The sequence below is a fragment of the Aphelocoma coerulescens genome, chromosome 6, assembly GCF_041296385.1.
Source record: "Aphelocoma coerulescens isolate FSJ_1873_10779 chromosome 6, UR_Acoe_1.0, whole genome shotgun sequence".
Lineage (NCBI taxonomy): Eukaryota > Metazoa > Chordata > Aves > Passeriformes > Corvidae > Aphelocoma > Aphelocoma coerulescens.
The window spans coordinates 3,194,569-3,213,652 of record NC_091020.1 but is presented as its reverse complement, the minus strand read 5'-3'; the positions used below and the strand labels follow the sequence as shown (position 1 = coordinate 3,213,652).

Here is a 19,084-nt window from a genome sequence, read left to right as displayed (position 1 = left end):
GTACCAAGTCACTGGCATCAATCCTTTTATCTCTGGTCGGGTCGGTAATGATGCAGAGTTGAAAATTTCCCAGGCTTTGTGAGGAAGCAAGCTCAGCCTGGCAGGTGAGGTGCAGACCCACCACAGTTGCCTGCCTGCTTTTCCATCAGAGCTGCTGAACAGCAGCCTGGAAGCTCATTGCAGCAGGCTGTAACTGGGGACCTATTGACCTGCAACACTCACTCGTACGGGGGTTTTTTGGGAGGAGACTTCCACAGCTGTCGACGCAGCAGCTGCAACCAGCAATGAACTCAGCACAAGCCAGCTCAGATTTAAAACTTAAGTCCATTTCTTGTGCAATAAAGCTGAGATCAGCTGTAGTGACAAGCTCTAAATGGTCTCTAAATCCTGTCTAAACACAGGTTGCACCTCACAACACAAGCACGGCTAATACCAGCTCTGATAATTATATTTTTTTCTTCCCATATGCCCTATAGTTTGCTGAGATGAATTAAGTTTAAATTCCCTTTATAAGAAGAGCTGCATGTTGCTGCTGGGGAGGAACTGTTTCCAGGTGGAGCAGTGGCTGCATTCAGCTTTAAGAAACGTGCTCTTTTGTTCTAGGATACTTATAAAAATACCTCAAGGATGGTTAACACAGCCATATTAAAACAATTATTTCCACTTAGTGGTCACTTCCCATGAATGCATTAAATAACCTCCAATTTTAACTCCAGAAGAAGCCAACCTGCCAGGCCATGGAAGCCTTTCTCCATCTCAGAAGAGTGCACCAGCTGAGAACAATAGCTTTGAAATTTCTACTGTGCCCAGAGTTTGAAATGAAATGTTTCAGATGTTTAAATGCTGCAGTATTTCAGCCTGTCAAGAGTTTAATGCCTCACGTCTCACTCAGCATTTTTCAGGCCAAATGACCCCATCCAGACCCTTCTTTACAGCAGAGCTTATGGGCTAAACTAGGGACAAGGCAGGCTACAAAGCAGAGGCCAGGGGCTTGCTCCAGCAGCTACAGCCTGGCAAAAACCAGGGATGGCCTCATCTCACTTCTCCCTACCTTCCCCTCCCTGCAGTAAAAGCTTTGTGGCTTCCTTTAATTCACCCTGCTGTTCACATGCATGACAGGACATGATTTCTCTCTGTCAGCCTTTTTTCTCCAGTGATATCCACAGCTAGAGAATACTTGGCCCATCACAAAACAACAGCTTGGGTAACAGAAAGTGGGAGAAGGTTTGATTTAACCAGCCGAGGTCACTCCCACAGAGCGCACAGATGAGGTACAGTAACAAAGCCGTTTGCAGGTCAGAAAGCCAAAGCCCTGCCCTCATTTTCTGCCCCAGCATGATTTGTGCTGTAAACATGACCCTGCCCCAAAAGCAGCATTTTCCCCTGAGGTTTTCAACACCTGAGTGTGGGCTGAGAGTTGACAAACGATGGCACATCATCTGCACGAGCCATGCTACGGCTGCTGGGGAATTTAGCAGGGAAGAGCAGTGCACAGCAAGCAGGCCAAGACCTAGATAATCTTCCTGGTTTACTCCCTAGTATTTCGGGCAGCTCCTAAAAACCCTGCTTGCACTCCCTACTCTTTCACAGGCCGGCAGATCCCACTTCTCTCACACATAAAATAGATGCTGCGTCAGAGGTAGCTCTCCCTGGAACAGCCAACGTTCCTGCGGGTGTCTCAGCAGCCCTTCCTGGCTGGATACTGCTCACTAGGATGCAAAAAGGCTGGAACCCAATTATTTGCCTCATGGGAACCTGCCCTATCGCTTCTCTAAAAATTTACTGTTCAAACCTGGGCTTTCTAAGGATGTGCTGAGAGGCAGGAAGAATAATCCCTTTCTGCACCATCCATATGTGATGACTGTCCTTTTTAGCTTATGCCTCTCCCTGACACTGCCCTGTCATGCTCAAAAAAAACCCAACTCATTTCCACTCAGTCATTTTTTCTCCCTCCTGCTACCAAAGACTTTTACCTCTGCTCTCCTTCTTTAGAAGGAACACAGAAAGGGTTTTACCTGGGGTCTTCAACTCTGCAAAGCCCAAGCACACTGTTCCTCCAAATCTAAGACCCTGTAGTAGGGAAATCATAAACCACAACACACTTCAGCCTTTCTACATGACAAGGCAAGGGATCAAACTCCTTAGCTCTTCCGCCCTGGCTGTGTCCTCTCTACTGTTTTAAGAGCTCCCAATGTTTGCAGACAGCTTTATGTTTTCTGGGGTTTTTTTCCTTAAGAGCAGGATACTGCATGCCAGCTATATGCCCTCTGCCACCCTGATCCACAAACAAAGGAGCAATCCAGGAAGACAGCATTTGCACAGGATTGACTGAAGAGCTACAGGCTCAAAAACCCTCCCACTTTCTGTCCCTTCCACTCTGAGATATAATACCTCATTAGCAATGTTTGATATTTACAGGTTGCCATATATTACAGCAATGTTTCTTTTTCCTGCTACATCTGCAGCCTGTTCAGCCTGCAAACGCTGCATTTGCACAGCTCTCAAAGACCCAACTGTGATTTTTCACAGCAATGTTACTGCAAAGTCTCTTCCCTTTTCCACCTGCATGCTCAGACAGACGTCTCAGTTCTCCTCACTCCGACACCTACACGACTATGAGGGGAGACTTCCAAGGTCATCCAGTGATCCGGACCTCCCACTGCACCACATCAGTGATGAGCCTGTCCAGGTGAGCCACCTCCCCATATTTATATTAAATTAACCTCCCCTCAGCCCCGCTTAATTTGCCTGGCAGCCCTGCCTGTACAGCATGAACAACACCTGAAGTGTTTTGTAGTTCGGCACAAGGTTTATCCTCTAAAAGCTTTTAAAGACACCCACAAAAAAAACTTAGAAAGCATATACCCACCAACATAATGCTATAAAATATAAATGAATGGTTGTCATGGTAACTGCTTCAGAGAGAAATAGAGTCCCTCACAAATGCTCAATGGCCAGAAGAGATACACACACACACACACACACACACACCCCTCCCCACACCCACCCCTGGTTCTCTCCCTTCCTTACCATTATTACCCCTCATTCAAAGGCTGCAGTTTACCCAGTTTTGTGATGTTTTGTACCAGGAAGAGAAGCGCTCCGCTTCTGTCACTGAAACCTATTCAGATTTCCTCAAGTATTCCGAGAAATCCCATTGCTTTGGACAAATCTGTAAGCTCTCTTATTGCTCTGCGAGGCACAGTTTTGAATTACTGTTTTTCATTACTGATGTGCTTTCTAGCAGACCCTGCTGTGAGATAAAGTGGTATTAGAGTGGCATTACCGGCTGGAGGAGTGATTGAGAGACGCACGGGGCAGCAATGTACTCCTCCAACTAACAGGAGCAATAAATATATCTAGGAACCCTTTTGCTAATACCAGGAGAAGGAAGCGCAGAAAAATAAAGCACTACATATTCCTGGGCTACACATATGCAATCCCCTGAATACCTGTTACTGACTGAATTCTACATTTCAAACTGAAAATTGAAACCCTAGAGCTGATGTAAGGGATGCCAGGAACATTTCAGGCCCTTACGGGACTTGGAGCTGTCCAGGCACAGAACAAAAATTGCAGGACAGACAGGAGGTCAGGCAGGAGGAGGAAAGATGAACATGGCCAGTACCTGCTCTCAGCACTTCTCTGACCAAGGCTGGATTGCTGCAGTTTTCTGAGACAAGGAGCATGTGAAGGTTTGCAGATGTTCCCAGGCAGCTCCTTCCAAATGTGACTGACAACACTCGGGAAAAGCACAAAGTCTGTGACCATGTTTTTAAGAGGATGGCAGACACCCCACTTCTCCCAGAGCTGCAAGCTGACATTTACGAGTGAGCAAGAGAGCAACAATGTGACAGACGAGCAGGACGGGTTTGGAGAACAAGTAAGATCATCAGGGGAAGGCTGGGCCCATGGAGGGCTGCAGAGATGCAACCCACCCAGGAGGCAGGAAAAATGAGCACTCTGCAGGGAGAAGGGCTGGTCCCGTGTCAGTCTGTTGTGCTGCAGGATTGAAAACACTGGAGAAGAGCAAAACAACAGCACCACCTGCAAAGATGGATAAAACACACATCCTAGAAATATGACACTGAAAGGACTTAAAAAGGTCCTTAGAAGATTCATCCAACACCAGAGCAGCCTGGAAGCCAGAACCCAGCAAGAGGTCTGGGATAGACTGAGGTTACTGCAGCAGACGGGGTCACAGGGAGGGACAAGAGAGATCCATGGGACCTGCTGGCAGACAGCTAGAGGAGGAGGACAACGAGAAGGAGGTGGATCAAATACACAGAGTCCAGGATGCCAGGTCTTCAGGTAGAGCAGGGCCAGATCTCCAGGAAGACCAAGTCAAAGGACTGTAGCAGCCATAAGCCCAGGTAGAGGGGGACAAAGGGCAAGAGAAACACCACACTGAAAGCAGCAGCCTCAATCCAGAGCCAATGGCACGAGCAGCCTCTACAGAGCCCCGTGCAGGTCACCAGGCCCTCAAAGAGCTGCTTCTCTCACTGCACCTTTGGTGTGTCCCACACAAGGACTGGAACTAGAAACCAACAGAGGGAGCCAGGCCATCACTGACGCCAGCCCGAGGTCCAGGTCTGGCACTCTCTGTCCAGCCAACACCTCCCCAGGCTAATGTTTCCATCCCCCTGCCCGCAAGGCATTCCTTTAATCAAGGTGAGCTTTAATGAAAGTAGTGCTGCTGGCTAATGGGAGAGATCATCCTCCTAGCCCAAAGGAAAGGTTCTCCTGGCATTGCACTGCCTAATCCCTGGATCTGTTGGCCAATTTCAGTTGTATTTAATGTCAGGTGATAGAAAGCTCCTAAGATGTCATGGAATTAAGCAGCTGGTAGGAGAACAGGAGCTTAAATCCTGACTGCCAGAAAAGACAAGACTGCAAAGTCAGCTCAGATCTGCTCTTGGAGATGAAACAATTGACATGCAAGTGACCATGAGAACTTAAGCAAGAACTCATGTCTCCTCAGTTATCAGATAATTCACACCCATGGCATGAAGACATAGGAAACTAAACTTCTTAAGCTGTGCTATCTGCAAGACTGTATTTTCCCCTTAGCAAGGTGCCAGCAGAAGTGATGGCGTAAAGTGAAGAGTATTAGCCTACAGAGCCCTGCAGTGTGTCTGCAACACAACCTGCAGCAGTCACAGAGACCCCTCTCCTGCCTAGGGATGTCCTCCAGCACACTCAGAGGACATGGCAATTCAAGAACACCATTCCCTCTCCTCAGCCCAGCCCTGTGCACCGACACACGACTTCTGTCAGACCAGAAGCATGCTAAAATAAACCAAGGAATGCAGAGTTTTCCCTTCATTTTCCTCCTCATTTCCCTATGCCTATTTCCTGCTCCTCCCAACACAAGATCTGAAGGCAAGTAGGAGTGCTGTCAGCACCAAGTCTCCTGGGGAAGAAGGGAAGTGAGGAGATTTGCAGGATGGCATGTGCTACCAAGTCATTTCTTGCTCAGCTCTGGCAATGACGCCCATCTTCCTTCACTGTCAGGAGCCAAAAGAAAAGTGAAACAGAAGCAGCAGCAAATTTGTGAATTCCTACCTGGTTTCACGGTTATGTAAAAATCATACAAAATGTAGACAGGTCCACTACATTATTTAGTGACTTTCCTATTAAAAACAAAAACCCCAACCCTCTTTTGAAAGGTAGATATCCCTCCCATCTAGAAAAATCTCTACTAACTATTTACTAAGCAAGCCATTCCACTTTTCAGAAAATTTCACAAAAGCACTCAACAAATTCACAGCAGATCCATGCCTTAAGTAAAAGGCATGTTCAAAATGCATTCCTAGGAAGTAGAAAAGAATAAGGCCTTCAAGGAAAATGCCAAAGAGCTCTCTCAATAAATGAAACAGCACTCTGCATTCTAATCCTGATGTGGATCCCTACCTTTGAGCACTTCTCCAGCACCTGCTCCTTGAACTGCAGGAACCTCTCCTGGACGGCGGGCTGGTTAAGAGCGAAGGACAGGAAGTGTGTGAAGGGCTGCTTCTTACGGAAGCTGTCCAGAAGCACATCGATCCGTGTTCGGGCAGAGGTGACCCCGCTCCGGTGCTGCCCAGTGATCACTGCAGGGAAACACAGCAACACCTCTCTGCTTTCCTGAAGCTCTCAGCTTTTAGCCCCAGGCTCCCGAGGAAGCAGCAGAAATCAAACCCCCAACCATGCACTGAAAAACCTGCCAGAGTCCCTGCTTGACTTAAAAAGGCTGACACAGCTGTGCTTTCCTCTGCAAAGACAGGATGATGCCACCAAAAGCATCCCTCTGCTGTCCAGAAAGCCAGCTCTGAGGGCCTAAAATACAGTAACTGAGAGCCCATCAATTCAGAGGCCCTTCAGGTTTCTAGAGCATTATTTCAAGTTTCCATATAGGCAGTCAGAGCGAAAAAGCCAAGGAAATCGATCAAGGATCAAGATGGTCTGTGCCATGTGTGCATGTACTCCAAGGCACCAAACAGAGAACACTTGAGCTCGACAGGAAAGAACAGCAAGGAGAAAACTTTCCTCGGCTTCCCATTATTATGTGCTTTCAGCATCTCTCAACCTTCCTAACAGTCCTTCACAGCTCTTGGGAAGAAGTCAAGACCCACTCCTTGAGAAGTACCACCATGTTCCTGTGTAGCATCACAGTGGGATCCTCCCAGCACTTCCTCCTCATAGCTCTGTCACAAACAGCACTGCACACCGTGCCAGTAGTCTCTGGAGCATGCCCTAAGGAACCCTCCAAATCCCCACTCTGGCAGAACCCACACGGGTCAGCCCTGATGAGCAATGTCTCCTTTCTTTTTAAGTCCCTGGAAGTGATAAGGTACAAGAAGCCCTGCTCTCACTGTTGGGATCTAGTGAGAGCACCAGAAAGTCAGGAATGTAATCTAAACCCTTCTCATATTAAAGCACATGCTGATGTTTATTTCCTACACAGATAAACAAGGCATTTCTCTGAATGCTTATTTCAGTTTCTTATTGATGGAATACTATTTTAAAAGCAAAACTAAAAAAAATACAACACATTCAGGACCCAAGTTCTCAAGCCAGTCATTTAAGGCCCAGAGGAGACTTTTTCAAAAAAAAACAAAAACAACAACAAAAAAAACCCTGACACTGTTTTATAAAGATTTATAGACAATAGAAATAAACTCAGAAGAAAAGTGAAGTGACTTTCCCAGGGCCAAAAGGTGAGTCAGTGCTGTGCAGAAGTAAAAATTAAAGGAAAACACCTCCTGTACCCTCTCCCTGCTTAAACTGTGCTTGTGCAAGAGCAGATAAAAGCACGTCCATTTTATGCATATTCTACTCACCAATTTCTCCTTCCACTCCGGGCTTGGGAATGCTGATGGAGGTTCGAGTCTCTGCTTCTAGCCTCTTCTTGGTTTCCCCTTTCTTCCCAATGATGTACCTGGAGGCATAAAGTGCAAGAGTTTCCCTCACACAGTGACACGGAGCCACGCTCCATCCATCACGTGCGTCCAGACCTGGACCCTCTGTGCTGGAGGGATGCACACACACAGCTTCATGTGCAGGACCACATCCAGGCACAGAGGTGATTCCCAGCACCTCACACATGTGAGGCCTGGGACAATGTTGAGCTGTGGCTCACAACTGGTTTAAGTTAAAGTAAGTCAGCTGGTCCACGACAGCTCTGCCCAGCAGCCTCTTCATCAGCTGGGTTCTCTCTTTTCCCATTATCCCAGCTGAGGAAAAAATAAGGGCTCTTTTTCTGCTCTTTGCTTTGCTTAAGGTAGTCATTTGCCAGCATCCAAATACACAATGGACCACTTTTCCTTCTCTGTATTTGAGCAAAACTATTCAACTAATAAAACTGTCATAAATAACTAGAGAGAGCTTTGAACCCTACAGGTTTCCCAGTAAACAAGAGACTGGAGTCAATAGACAATTCCAGTCGTGTGCTTTCTCTGAAAGCTTTCACAAACTCCCCCTGCCTGGCTGCTCACTCCAGTTCTTCCTCCCCTGCCTTCTCCCACCCTCCCTGATTCTTTTATGTTCAAGGGAAGAGATGCTCAAACTCTCCTGCCAGCCAGCAAGCACCACCTGCCGTCCCTGCCACGGGGACGGTGAGGAGTCACGCGAGGCCCAACTGCACTAGAAAGGCATTGCCAATTTCCCCTTCCCGAACGCTCAAACCCAGAGCACGGGACACATTCCAGAGATCTGGCGCTCACCCCAGCCTCAAAAACGAAATATTTTGTGCTCAACTTCTTCCCCAGCTGACGGCAAATCAAATAAACCAAGGCACACAGGCTCACTTGTATAAGGGGCTGGGAACCTCCACCCGGCACTGGAAGCCTCGCTCAGTCTCCTCCACCACAAAGGCACCGCAGGGTTCATCCGTGCAGTCACCGGGGCCTACCAGGAAAACCACATCAGACCCTGCACAACCTCTGCCAAGTTTGGCAGTGCTTTACGCAGGACAACAGTCTCCTCCCAGCCCTCTCCCGACGTTACATGAAGGAAGGAACGGGCTCCTCTCTGCTGTGGATAACTGCTTTTTATTTATCACCTTACTACCGGCTCAAGAACACATAATGACTGCTTCTAAATCCGGCCAGCTGGGAGGCGCAGGAAACAGGTAGTTACAGCCCAGGTTTTTTCTCAGCTGGAGTTTGTGCAATTCCCACACAGTGGGAATGGTCCCTTCTGGCAGCCAATGCAGAAATTGAAGGTCGCAGGAGAACACGGATAAAAGGTGAGGATAGTTTTGGTCCAAGGGTTCTGGCCAGTGATTTAGAAATGGCCTCAGGGGAATAGATGCAGCTTTCATCCGCGGGCCATTCAGTCGTGCACGGATCAAACAGAACATCCAGAAAGAAGCCATGCTTCCTATCCCCTTTCCAACACAAACAGGGATGAATTTGGATGGAAAGCACCTTGTTAAAGCTTAGTGCAACCCACTGAAAGGCAAGGTGGGAGGAGAAACAGGACACAACTGCCACATTCCCATTTGAAGAGTAAAACTGAAGCTTTTCTGTGCCCACAACAACTCACACACAGCTACAACAAACATACAGGCAGAAAGGCAAAGTAAAACACACCAGGACAGGAAGAATTTTGTCCCCAAAATAAGTAACACCTTCCAAAAGCTGCACTGTAGGAGGCCAGTTCTTAAAGGCACAAAAATTGCAAGGACAGAGGGTCTTTAGCAAGCAGCTTCCATACCTACCATATCTGCAAATAATCATGCTACGGAAAAGAAAGAAACCTGGCAAAACCGGATCTACGGAGCCAATCTGGTTTTCCCTTTTCCCAGAGACCTTCCACAATCAGCAAGCAAACCGAGCAGTCAGCAGCACAGTCAGCCAACCCATTTGGGGTAACTGGGATTGCTTCCACTTTGGGCAGCAGGATCATCACGGACCAGCGCCAAGCCTTTTTCTCCCTCTTGAACACCTCAGCCCACCACACGGGCTGGTCTCTGTGCTCATGAAGAGATCACAGATGACACTGAGAGCTCCCTGGGTCTCCAGTGTTGATGTTTACACCTCCTGAGCATCACTCCTTACCTGCATAGAAGTCCTCCTCCTCCTCACATGCGAAGGCCTGCTCTTGGATGAGATTTTTCCGGTACACTCGTCCCCCAATCCTTATCAGGGGGGGCCGCAGCACGTCCATCCTGCTCCTCCTCCTACTGCAACCACAAAGACAGCTTTGCGAACTCAGGCCAAGGAAAAGCAAACTTTGCTGTTTCCTTGCGGACTGGACTGGGAGGAACCTTAAAGCTCAGCTTGTTCCAGCTCCCTGCCATGAGGAGGGACGCCTTCCACTATCCCAGGCAGTGCTGCTCTAATGGGGCAGCCACAGCTTCTCTGGGCACCCTGTGCCAGGGCTTCATCATCCTCACAGGGGAACAATTCCTTTCTAACACCCAATCTAAACCTCCCCTCCCTGAGCTAAAAGCTCCTCTGTGTAGAGTCTTCAGGGAGGCAATACCTTCTCAAACCTTCCATGTCTCAATCAAAGAGTAATTTAATGAGAAGCCACAAGTACGTAAAGCACAATCAAGTGAAAAGAGGAAATGTAAGCAGTGTAAGGAATGTAACTCCAAAACTCACAGGTTTCAGCTAAAGCTCACTGTAACCTCAGCCACTGTGTCATTTCATTGTTTCTTTGGGCTTTAGCCAGCACTGAGTTAAAAATGTTTCGAGTGGAGAACATTTAATGGTGCTAAAGCAAAGAGCTGGCAGTGTTCTGTCACAGACTTTATATCTTCAGCACTTGAATTTCTATGTTCTCTGGCATGGTTAATTTAATATTGGTTGTCTCAATTTTAAAACAGAATCTGTTACTCAGAAAATATAGTTTGCACCAAAAAATTCACCTTTGTCAGACGGCTTACCTGTCCACTGCAACAGAACAGGAAACAATTAAGAGCTTGCTTTTGAACCAACTAAGATCTTACGCTAGATTTGTTACACAGAGTGACATCAGATTCAGAAGGTTAATACTTCTCCCCTCAGTTCAAGCCCCACCTTCTGAAATGACTCCCAACCACCTGAACTTACACTAAACATAAAAAACACTTACACTGAAATAAAAGTAATAATTCCTGTAGCTCAAGGGAGGAAGTGCAGAGGTAAACTGTGCAAAAAAACCGAGTAAGCCATGAAAAAATCAGTCGCTGGGGCTTTTGTTTCCACGCAGGCTTTTTTGAGGGGTTATGTTTTTAACACACTGTTGTCACAATTTCTTGACACAGGACTTCTGAAAAGTTAGCAGCGACAGCGGGAGGTACAACGCAGCTGGGGCTGCAGCCTTTCGGCAGGACTCGGCTCCTGAGGGGAGGACCCAGAGGGGCCGCGGGCAGCCCCACGGGAACCAACTCCGGGCCACCCGGGGAGGGCGGCAGGGGCACCGGCAGGGCCCGCACCGCCTAAATTCCCGGGGCAACGAGGGTCGTGAAGCAACCGAACCGCTCGGCTTTACGTTCACACCCCTGCGGGAAGGCAGAGGGAGCAGCAAAGCATCCCGGTCCCCTCCGCCGCCCCTGCCGCCATTTCCTTCCCACTCACCCCCGCCCCGCTCCCCTCACGCGTCCCGCCGGAAGTGGCGCGCGCCCGCCCCATCATGCACCGCGAGCGCGGCCACGCGCGGCACCCGCACCAAGCTGCCGTCCGGGCGCCCAGGTGAAGGAGAGCGGGCTGGGAACGGGACCGGGCAGCGGCGGCGGGAGGCGCCGGCGGCCCGGAAGGTGAAGGGCGATGGGATGAGCGAACGGGGAGGGCGGAGGCTGCGGAGGCTGCGGAGGCGCGCGGGCTCCCCACTCACCGGGAAGCGGCTCGGAGGGGCCATGGGCGGGAGGGCGGGGGAGGCGTGGCCAGCGCGCGGGCGTGGCCGCGAGCCGTGGGATGGGCGTGGCCTGCGGGGGCGGGAGCGCGGGCAACGGGGCTCGGCCCCCCCGCCAAGATGGCGGCTCCTGGGGAGCCTGAGGCGTTGGCTGGAGGTTCCGTAACAGGCCCAGGCAGCGCCCTGACCCGCCGCCTCCTCTCCTCTGTGTTTGTTTAAAATAAACCCCCTGCAGCCACACTTAGGAATCTGTCGGGTCTGCGAGCCCCGGCTGGCATCGTTTCAGCGCAAACTGTCGTCACACCTCCCTTGCGAGCGGGGAGCTGCACCTGAGGGTTTGCTGAGGGAGGTGTTGCAGGGTGTAGCATAGCAAAAATAAAAATTCGTTTTATGCAGGCGTTTTTCTTCACGGCCCGTAAGCCCCCAGCCTCCTGTGAGCTGCTGTGTCCTGTATTGCACACAGTAAATTAAACAACCTTGAGCACTCCTGGAGATACTTACTTACAAGGGATGGAGGAACAGGACAAAGGGAACGGCTAGATGGGATATTAGGAAGAAATTATTCCCTGTGAGCCCCTGGCACAGGATTTCCAGAGAAGCTGTGGCTGTCTCATCCCTGGAAGTGTCCAAGGCCAGGTTGAATGGGGCTTGAATCAAGCTGGGATAGTGGAAAGTGTTCCTGCCCATGGCAGGGGGTGGAATGAGATGAGCTTTAAGGTCTTAAAACCCCATTTTCTCCACAAAATCCTCTGGTGCTTTCCAAGGGCACTGTCTGTGTGCCCTACAGAGCCTGCAGAAGTGCACTAAATACGATAACAGAAATGAATGAAATGGGAAGGATGATTTGGAAGTGCTTATAAGTATTTGGAGGAGCAGCAAGTGCTGTCACTGATAAGTGCCAAGTGACACCTTTTTTACTATCAGAGAGGCACATGATGAGTTTTAAGTCCCATGTTGTGACAAACATACAGCCAGTACCTCTTAAAAACAAGGCTGAGAAGAGACGGTGCAAGAGGCAGCTGGAATTGTGCTGCACAGGCAGATGGATCTTCAGGCATTGCCAGTTTAAGTCAAATACAGTGTTTTAAAGGCAAAAGCACGTCTAGAGTGATGCAGAAAGCAGCTGCTGCAAGTTAGGCACGGCGTGGCTCCGTGCAGGATGCGGCGCTGGAACTGGCAGTCCTGCAGCCTTCCAGGTTTTATGAGGCAGCAGGACTTCTGTGTTTGTGCTCCTGGAAACAAGGGGGGAAAAAAGAAACCCTGCCTTTTTATGACCCTGGGGAGCAGGACAAGTGCCAAGGCAGCTAAAGGCCGGTGAATTCAGGCCAGCAACCTGTACCTCGTTATTTTTGTGCATGCCCTGGATGAATTCCCAGGGGAATTCCGAGGGGTAGGAGCGGGGGTTACCTTCAGTTTCAGGGTGTGACAGCTCTGTGCCCATCCCCGCAGTGGGCACAGGCAGCTCTCCCACACACACAAGGCAGCCTGGGCGCTCTGAGGCAGCGGAGGCGGCTCCATCCTCGGAGACGTGTGGCCGCTGTCTCTGTGCCCCGGGGAACTCCGAGACGCCCTTCCTAACTCAGGCTCTGCTCTTTGTCCTCCCAGGCTGGGCCGGGGTGCAATGGCAGCCTCCTCCTCGTCCTCCTCGGCCGGCGGAGTCAGTGGCAGCTCTGTGACAGGGTCGGGGTTCAGCGTTTCCGACCTGGCACCGCCCCGGAAAGCCCTCTTCACTTATCCCAAAGGAGCCGGGGAGATGCTGGAAGGTGATTGCTCCTGCCCTTCTCCTTCCCTGCTCCTCCTCCAAGTTGCTGAACTTGGCACCCTACTGGCAAAAGCTGGAGGTAGAAAGGAAGCACCAGGGCTTGGTTGGTCCCAGCCTTCCCACCAGTTGTTCATGAGGAAGTGATTTTTCTGGCAGTCACCTGTTTTTTAGCTCCATGACAATACTTCAGACCGGGAAGCATCTCCCTGAAAGGGAACATGACGGTGTTAATTGCTCATTGTTAGCTAATCCTTTGATGTCAGGCAGGCATTACTGCGAAGATAGCTGAGACAGGAGTATTTTTCTTGGCAGAAGTAGTAATTTTCTTGGTTTGGGTTGGATTTGACTGGGTTAGTCCAGGAGGCAGCTTGTCTCCCTGCCCGCTCGCATCTGGGTGCCCAAGCCCTGCCACCGACTTTGTCGGGATTGCGGAAGGAGAAGCCCAGCAAGCTCTGGGTGAGGGAGGAAGGGCAGGTCCTCCGGGTGGCAGGGTTAAACCGGGGTCTCTCTGTCTGCTCCCCTTGAACTTCCCTTGTCACCGTAGGATGGCTGGGACTGAGGCTGGAGTGTCCCTGTGGCAGCACAGGGCAGCTGGGAACTGATGGCTGTGCCGCTGAAGGGTTGTTTTTATTACACATTAGAGCCCATATGCCAGGCTATGGAAGTAATTATGACTAAAGGTTTGCTCACAGAACTTAACGAGCCTTCAAAACAAATTAAAATAATGAAGCACTTCATGTTACCAAATAGACAGGCAGCTGTTCCTCCTGAGAGCCACTCGGCAGGACAGACAGGGAGTCGGAGGAGAGAATCCAACATTTAGGTTGGAAAAGGCCTCCAAGACCATCGAGTCCAACCTGTGACCGATCCTCACCTTGTCAGCACCACCAGAGCACTGAATGCCAAATCCAGTTGTTCCTTGGACACCCCCAGGGACAGTGACTCCACCAGTGACTACCTGGACAGCCCCTTCCAATGTTTTCCATGAAAAAATCCTTCCTGATGTCTCCAGGGTATATTTGGGGCAGCACTTGTGCGAGGAACCTCTGAGCATGGTGAAACTCCAGCTCTTCCCTGGGGCTCATCTTTGGATTAGATTTTTCCAGAGTTCTGTCTTTGAAACTGCTCTCTACATTGTTCTGGCACAGAGCTTTAAATGGACTGTGCTTTGGGCTGCCCTCTTTACCAGGAGGAACGCAGCAGTTCACCTGCTTTGGGTGGCAGCAACAACCAAACGCTGTCCCTGTTGCAGGAAGCACTGGGTTGGCTTTTTAGTTTCTGACACAAAAGGTGTTACACCCATTCTTTCATCAGGCAGCTGCCAGTGGAGAGGCTGCAGTTTCCTCTTCAGATACCCCCACTGACTGACTGATTTTTGTTGCTACTTTAACGATCTCACTTGTTTCTAAATAAACCCGTAGGTATTTTGGGGTTTTTTAGAAGGAAGCAGTATAAACTATGCAGTGCTTGGCACACGATTAGCTATGTTTTCCAGATTGCTGTATTTCTGAGTCATTTGTGCAATCAATTACTGGATTTGGATGGCAAGATACACACATTATTTGAAATTCTTTATGTAGGGTTATGGTCTGAGCCCATGGGAAATCCTAAAGCATTCTAAGGACACAAGCGTCGGAGCCCTGTCGGAATCAGAGATTGCTGTAACATTACCTGGCTTCTCCTTAGCTTAACTTCTATTTAAAATGGACTAAAATTGCTTGTCAGAGGGGATGTTACAGAATTCCAGCCAGGATGTCTTCCCAGGTAGCACCACTGCCAACCAAAGCCCTGTGCAGGGTCACAGGGGCTGCGCTCAGTGCAGGGAAAAGTGTCGGAACGAGGCAAGGGGGAACCCACACCTCTAACATAAAAATAGGAGGTCAGGGACACTGAGGGCTGCTCAGCCTTAAACTCTGGGGTTCAACCATCTCCTTTTTCTGTTTACAGATGGCTCTGAGAGGTTCCTCTGTGAGTCTGTGTTCAGCTTTCAGGTTGCATCAACATTAAAGCAAGTGAAGCATGGTAAGCACCGAGCGCCGGCCGCGCGTCGCTCGGGGAAGGTGGCGGGGGCAAAGCCTGACCTGCTCTCGGGTGCCAACCACAAGAAAGCAGAGTGAACGCTACATCAGGCCACCACGGAGTCCTTTTGCAAGCCCTATGCAAAGCACCGGGAGCCCACAGAGGCTGGGTGGGAACCGGCTGTGCCTTCCGAAGCTTGTTTTTCCGTGGCTGTGTGGCACCGTGAGGTGAGGCCGGAGGAGGAGGTTCTGGGCAGGAAACGCCCACGCTCTGATCTCGGCCCAGCGCTGATTGTCTCTCTGGCCTGGGGCAAAGAGACGCTCCATTCCACCTTTGTTTCTCTTGTGGCACTGGCAGGGTCAAGTGAGGCTTCCAGAGGCACTCAAGAGGCAGCCACGCGTGGCGTGGCGTGGCGTGGCGTGGCGTGGCGTGGCGTGGCGTGGCGTGGCGTGGCTCCACTCTCTGCCTCCCTAGGGAACAGCCCGATGTCCTGTTTGAACCTCTGCCTCCCTGCTGGGCCCTTTGCCCTTGCCCAGGTGCCTGTGACCCAGTGATGGGCTTGGCTGCATCACAGCTTCAGTTCTCACAGAGCCCAGCAGCAGATCCTGTCTGCTGCTTGAGGGTCACATCCTTTCTGGTCCCCGCCTCTTGTCAGCCAGAATGGTACTTCCACCTGTTGTCTCAGAGTGGAGAGGTTTCCTGTCCTCCTCCGGTTGTGGGGGAGTGCACCAGCTTGCAAGGGTGTGATCCTGTATTTCTGCAGAAAGCAAGGCTGAACTTCAGAGCCATTGTTCCCACAGCTCTGCTGTGGCTGCAGCTACCACGGGCTGCCACACAGCCCGGCACCCTGATAGACACCAGCCTTTGGAACTGCGGAGCACCTCCCGGTTCTCTCCCTGTAAGAAAGGCGAAGGGCTTAAAAAAAAAAAGATCGAGGTCATCATTTTTTGGCTTGTTTGTTTGACAGTTCCCAAAAGGGTGCAGGAGGTGGAGTGAGAACAGTCCCTCTTAAAAGCACCCACTGCTGCAGTCAGCATAAATCACACACAGTTTATGTTACGCCTCTTGCTCTCTCCAAGAGGCTGCAGTGAGTTTACAGCACTGTTAGACTTCCAGCAGAGCTGGGAGAAGGGGTATTCCCACCTCTGCACCACTGCAGCTCATTTAAGTGAAAATGGACCCTGTGTGCCCAACATACAACTCGTTATAAGTAAACCTGAGAGGAAGATGTTGTCTGGGGGATCTCCAGGACCATCCTCTCGTTAGCAGGCTCTGGTTGCAGAGCCTTTCTGCCACACTCATCCAGGTCCTCCTCTGAGGACCTTCATTAAAAGCACAGTTCCTCCTGCTGCACCCAGCTCCACCGTGGGCTGACCAAGCCCTCTCTGAACTTCTCTGTTCTTCTGCACTATAAATATTTATGCTTTATGAAATGAGCTTCATCCTGTTTTCACCCCCATACATTAATGGGCCTGATGTTTCCCTGTTAGGACTTGAATGTACATGGCACGGGCAGGGATGGGTAAACACACACTGGGGCAGAAAAGCCTGTTGCTGCTTTCTCTTCACTGTTTGCACGGAGTGGGTTTGGATTCAAATGGGCTCTGTGGGTTTTATCCTGCCCTACTCCCCACTGACAGCTGGGAATTTGCATCTAATTGAAAGGTTTAATTGCGCTGCCACTGCAAACCACAGTTACCTTTGAACTCCTCACAGATCAACAAGTCGCAAGGATGGAAAAACTTGCCGGTCTGGTGGAAGAGCTGGAGGCAGATGAGTGGAGGTACAAGCCAATAGAGCAGCTCCTGGGATTCACTCCCTCCTCAGGCTGAGCGTGTCTGGATCACTGCTGTCATGGAGCAGAAGAAAAACATTCCCTGGCCTGGCTTCAAAACACCCCCCATTTATCAGATGCTGACAGCTGCATCGGCAGGATGGGGCTTTGGGTTTTTTTTGAGAGGGGATCCCCCCGTAAAGCTGCCAATAAACGGAAATGACGGGATTCTATAGGTCCTTACAGGCTGGCAGGGCTTGGTTTCTGTAAGTTAGAAGGCAGGATCAGCTGTACAGCCCTCGGAGAATCTCCGTATTGTTTACAGAGGAGGGCACACGGACAGTGTGGCTGTGGGGAGGGTGACCCTGTAACTCGGGCCGGGCTCCTGCTGGAGCGCAGCCGGAGCACTGGGCGAGCGGGGAAACCCTCTGGAGCAAATGCCAGGAACACTCCTCAGCCCCAGCCGTCCTTCTGGGGGATGGACACGAACTGTCCTGGCGTCGGGTGAGGGGCCAGGCGATGTCACCTCCTCCAGCAGTGCCTCAGGCCTTGCCCAGGCTGTTCCCTCTTCATCCTCATTTCTCTGGTAGTGCTGGCAGGACTCTGCTCTATCTTTAATACCCTGAAACTTTGTCCTCTTTGTTCTGTATTAGATTTCCCCATAACAATAAAATAACTGTGTCTTTGAAACTCTTTATCTGGTCTGATGAGGGAAACAATCAGTTGTGTGGGAGTAAAGGAGGTTTAGTGAAGCTCAGAGGCAGCTCGACTGTCACAGTGGTAGACTGAAGTTCAATATGAGAGGAACCAAACTATGCTCAAAAGTGCCTTGATTTAAGTCAGATTTTAATCCTGGTTTAACTCAGCCAGAGGAGAAGAACCTGGTTTAAAACCATCCATTTTAATCATCTTGTTTTTCGGTTGTACTTCACTTCTGTTCTTGGAGGGAACTGGATTTCCATGTTCTGGTGTAACCATTTCAACATGTTGATTTTCCATGGATGAGAGCCTTCGCCCCACAGCTCTGCTGGCCAGCAGGGGGTAGGAGCAGCACCGTATGCAAGCAATTATTTGATTTACTGTTCCAGATGCCTAATTTTTCAATTTTCAACATCTTACTTACGAGATGATTGTATTTTTTACTCACTATTTCAGCCCAGCCACATCTGGATTGAAACAGATTAACTGGAATCCATTCCCATTTTAGATCACCAGCAATTAGCTAAAACTAAGGGGGGAAAAGTATACAGCCACCTTCTGTGTTTGTTGCTGTTAATAAATTAGTTCCAGTACCAGAGTCAGCTTTGGGCAATCCAGAGCCCCACGCTGCCCGATCCGCACGTGAAGCCGCAATTCCAGCTCGGTGGAAATTCACCGCACGGCTGCAGGAGCGGGGCAGGGGCGTTCTCACGTAGGGCTGCAGCTCAGCTGAGACGTGTCCCACGCTGGCCACCCCGGCCCCGGCCCCAGCCCGGAAAACCTCCTCCCCAGCCTTGGAGGGCTGCCAGGCCCCGCTCTGCGGGGGCCTCCTGCACAGTCAGCGGCTCCGCGGCCAGGAGCGCTCTAAACGTGACGGCAGGCGGGACTCAAACTCCATCCCAGATGGGCTTGCTTGGGAAAGAAGGGAGCGCTTCAACCCTCCACTTTTTTGTTTGCTTGGTGGCATCTATTTTTAATCCTGCTTACTCCAGCCGCCTAAATCTACCTTGGCCAAACCTGCCAGAAATCCTTACCCCATATCATTGTGGGGTTTGGCAACGGAGCAGCAGATCCCCCAGTCCCCCTCACTCACTCCTGGTCCCCCCTACTCGCTGACCCAGCACAATCAGGCACAGAAAGAGCTTTTCTTTTTTGCTGCTCAACTTGGGAAACTTTTCCACCTTGCCAGCCCTCCTGGGATGCCAGGGGCTTGGCGCCTGCAGCTCTGCCCACGGGATGCAATGCCCAAGCATTGCCCAGACTTCCCTGTCCAGATCCAAAACACGGCAGGGCTGAGATTTATCCACCTCGCCCTCCTCCCATTCCTTGTTTTCCAGCAGTTTCTTGTACTGGGACAGAGCAGGAGCAGGGAACGTCCCCAGCTCTGTGCTGTACACGGTGTGTTTGTATGTGTGCCCAGCACCAAAATAGACACATGTGTGAGAGCCATTGAGAGGAAGTGAAAAGTTCACCCTGTACAGTACTACGAATGCAAAAACATGTTGTTG

At 50.4% G+C, this 19,084-nt stretch overlaps 2 protein-coding genes across 8 annotated transcripts in view; one reads left to right on the top strand and one right to left on the bottom strand.

Annotated features, from left to right (window-relative positions):
• Positions 1 to 11,336, bottom strand: part of ASCC1 (activating signal cointegrator 1 complex subunit 1) — a 35,226-nt gene extending 23,890 nt beyond the window's left edge. Inside the window, exons 1-6 of one of the 6 annotated variants that reach the window (XM_069018919.1) lie at positions 11,140 to 11,215; positions 10,564 to 10,617; positions 9,543 to 9,667; positions 8,289 to 8,388; positions 7,323 to 7,420; positions 5,914 to 6,092 (exon numbers count right to left, since the gene is read on the bottom strand). In XM_069018919.1, coding sequence (XP_068875020.1) covers positions 5,914 to 6,092; positions 7,323 to 7,420; positions 8,289 to 8,388; positions 9,543 to 9,651 — 486 coding nt within the window. In that variant the 5' untranslated portion in view covers positions 9,652 to 9,667; positions 10,564 to 10,617; positions 11,140 to 11,215. Of the gene's footprint in view, positions 1 to 5,913; positions 6,093 to 7,322; positions 7,421 to 8,288; positions 8,389 to 9,542; positions 9,668 to 10,563; positions 10,618 to 11,048; positions 11,063 to 11,139; positions 11,219 to 11,304 lie in introns of those variants that run through there. The other 5 variants (XM_069018921.1, XM_069018922.1, XM_069018925.1 and 2 more) reach the window with 5 other exon arrangements.
• Positions 11,095 to 17,567, top strand: ANAPC16 (anaphase promoting complex subunit 16). 2 transcript variants are annotated; one of them, XM_069018926.1, is made up of 4 exons: positions 11,095 to 11,162; positions 12,928 to 13,085; positions 15,032 to 15,106; positions 16,820 to 17,567. In XM_069018926.1, exons 1-4 carry the CDS (start codon positions 11,104 to 11,106, stop codon positions 16,933 to 16,935), a joined length of 408 nt encoding a protein of 135 aa, XP_068875027.1. In that variant the 5' UTR covers positions 11,095 to 11,103; the 3' UTR covers positions 16,936 to 17,567. The 2 variants fall into 2 exon arrangements, with proteins under 2 accessions (XP_068875027.1, XP_068875028.1); XM_069018927.1 differs by having other exon boundaries at positions 11,144 to 11,227.
• The last annotated feature ends 1,517 nt before the right edge of the window (positions 17,568 to 19,084 follow it).

Excerpts from the sequence above, each read along its gene's own strand:
- ANAPC16 (XM_069018926.1), top strand. The coding sequence starts at position 11,104 with ATGCACCGCGAGCGCGGCCACGCGCGGCACCCGCACCAAGCTGCCGTC. Across the intron at positions 13,086-15,031 it reads AGCCGGGGAGATGCTGGAAG|ATGGCTCTGAGAGGTTCCTC; the intron begins GTGATTGCTCCT and ends TTCTGTTTACAG. Across the intron at positions 15,107-16,819 it reads ATTAAAGCAAGTGAAGCATG|ATCAACAAGTCGCAAGGATG; the intron begins GTAAGCACCGAG and ends AACTCCTCACAG.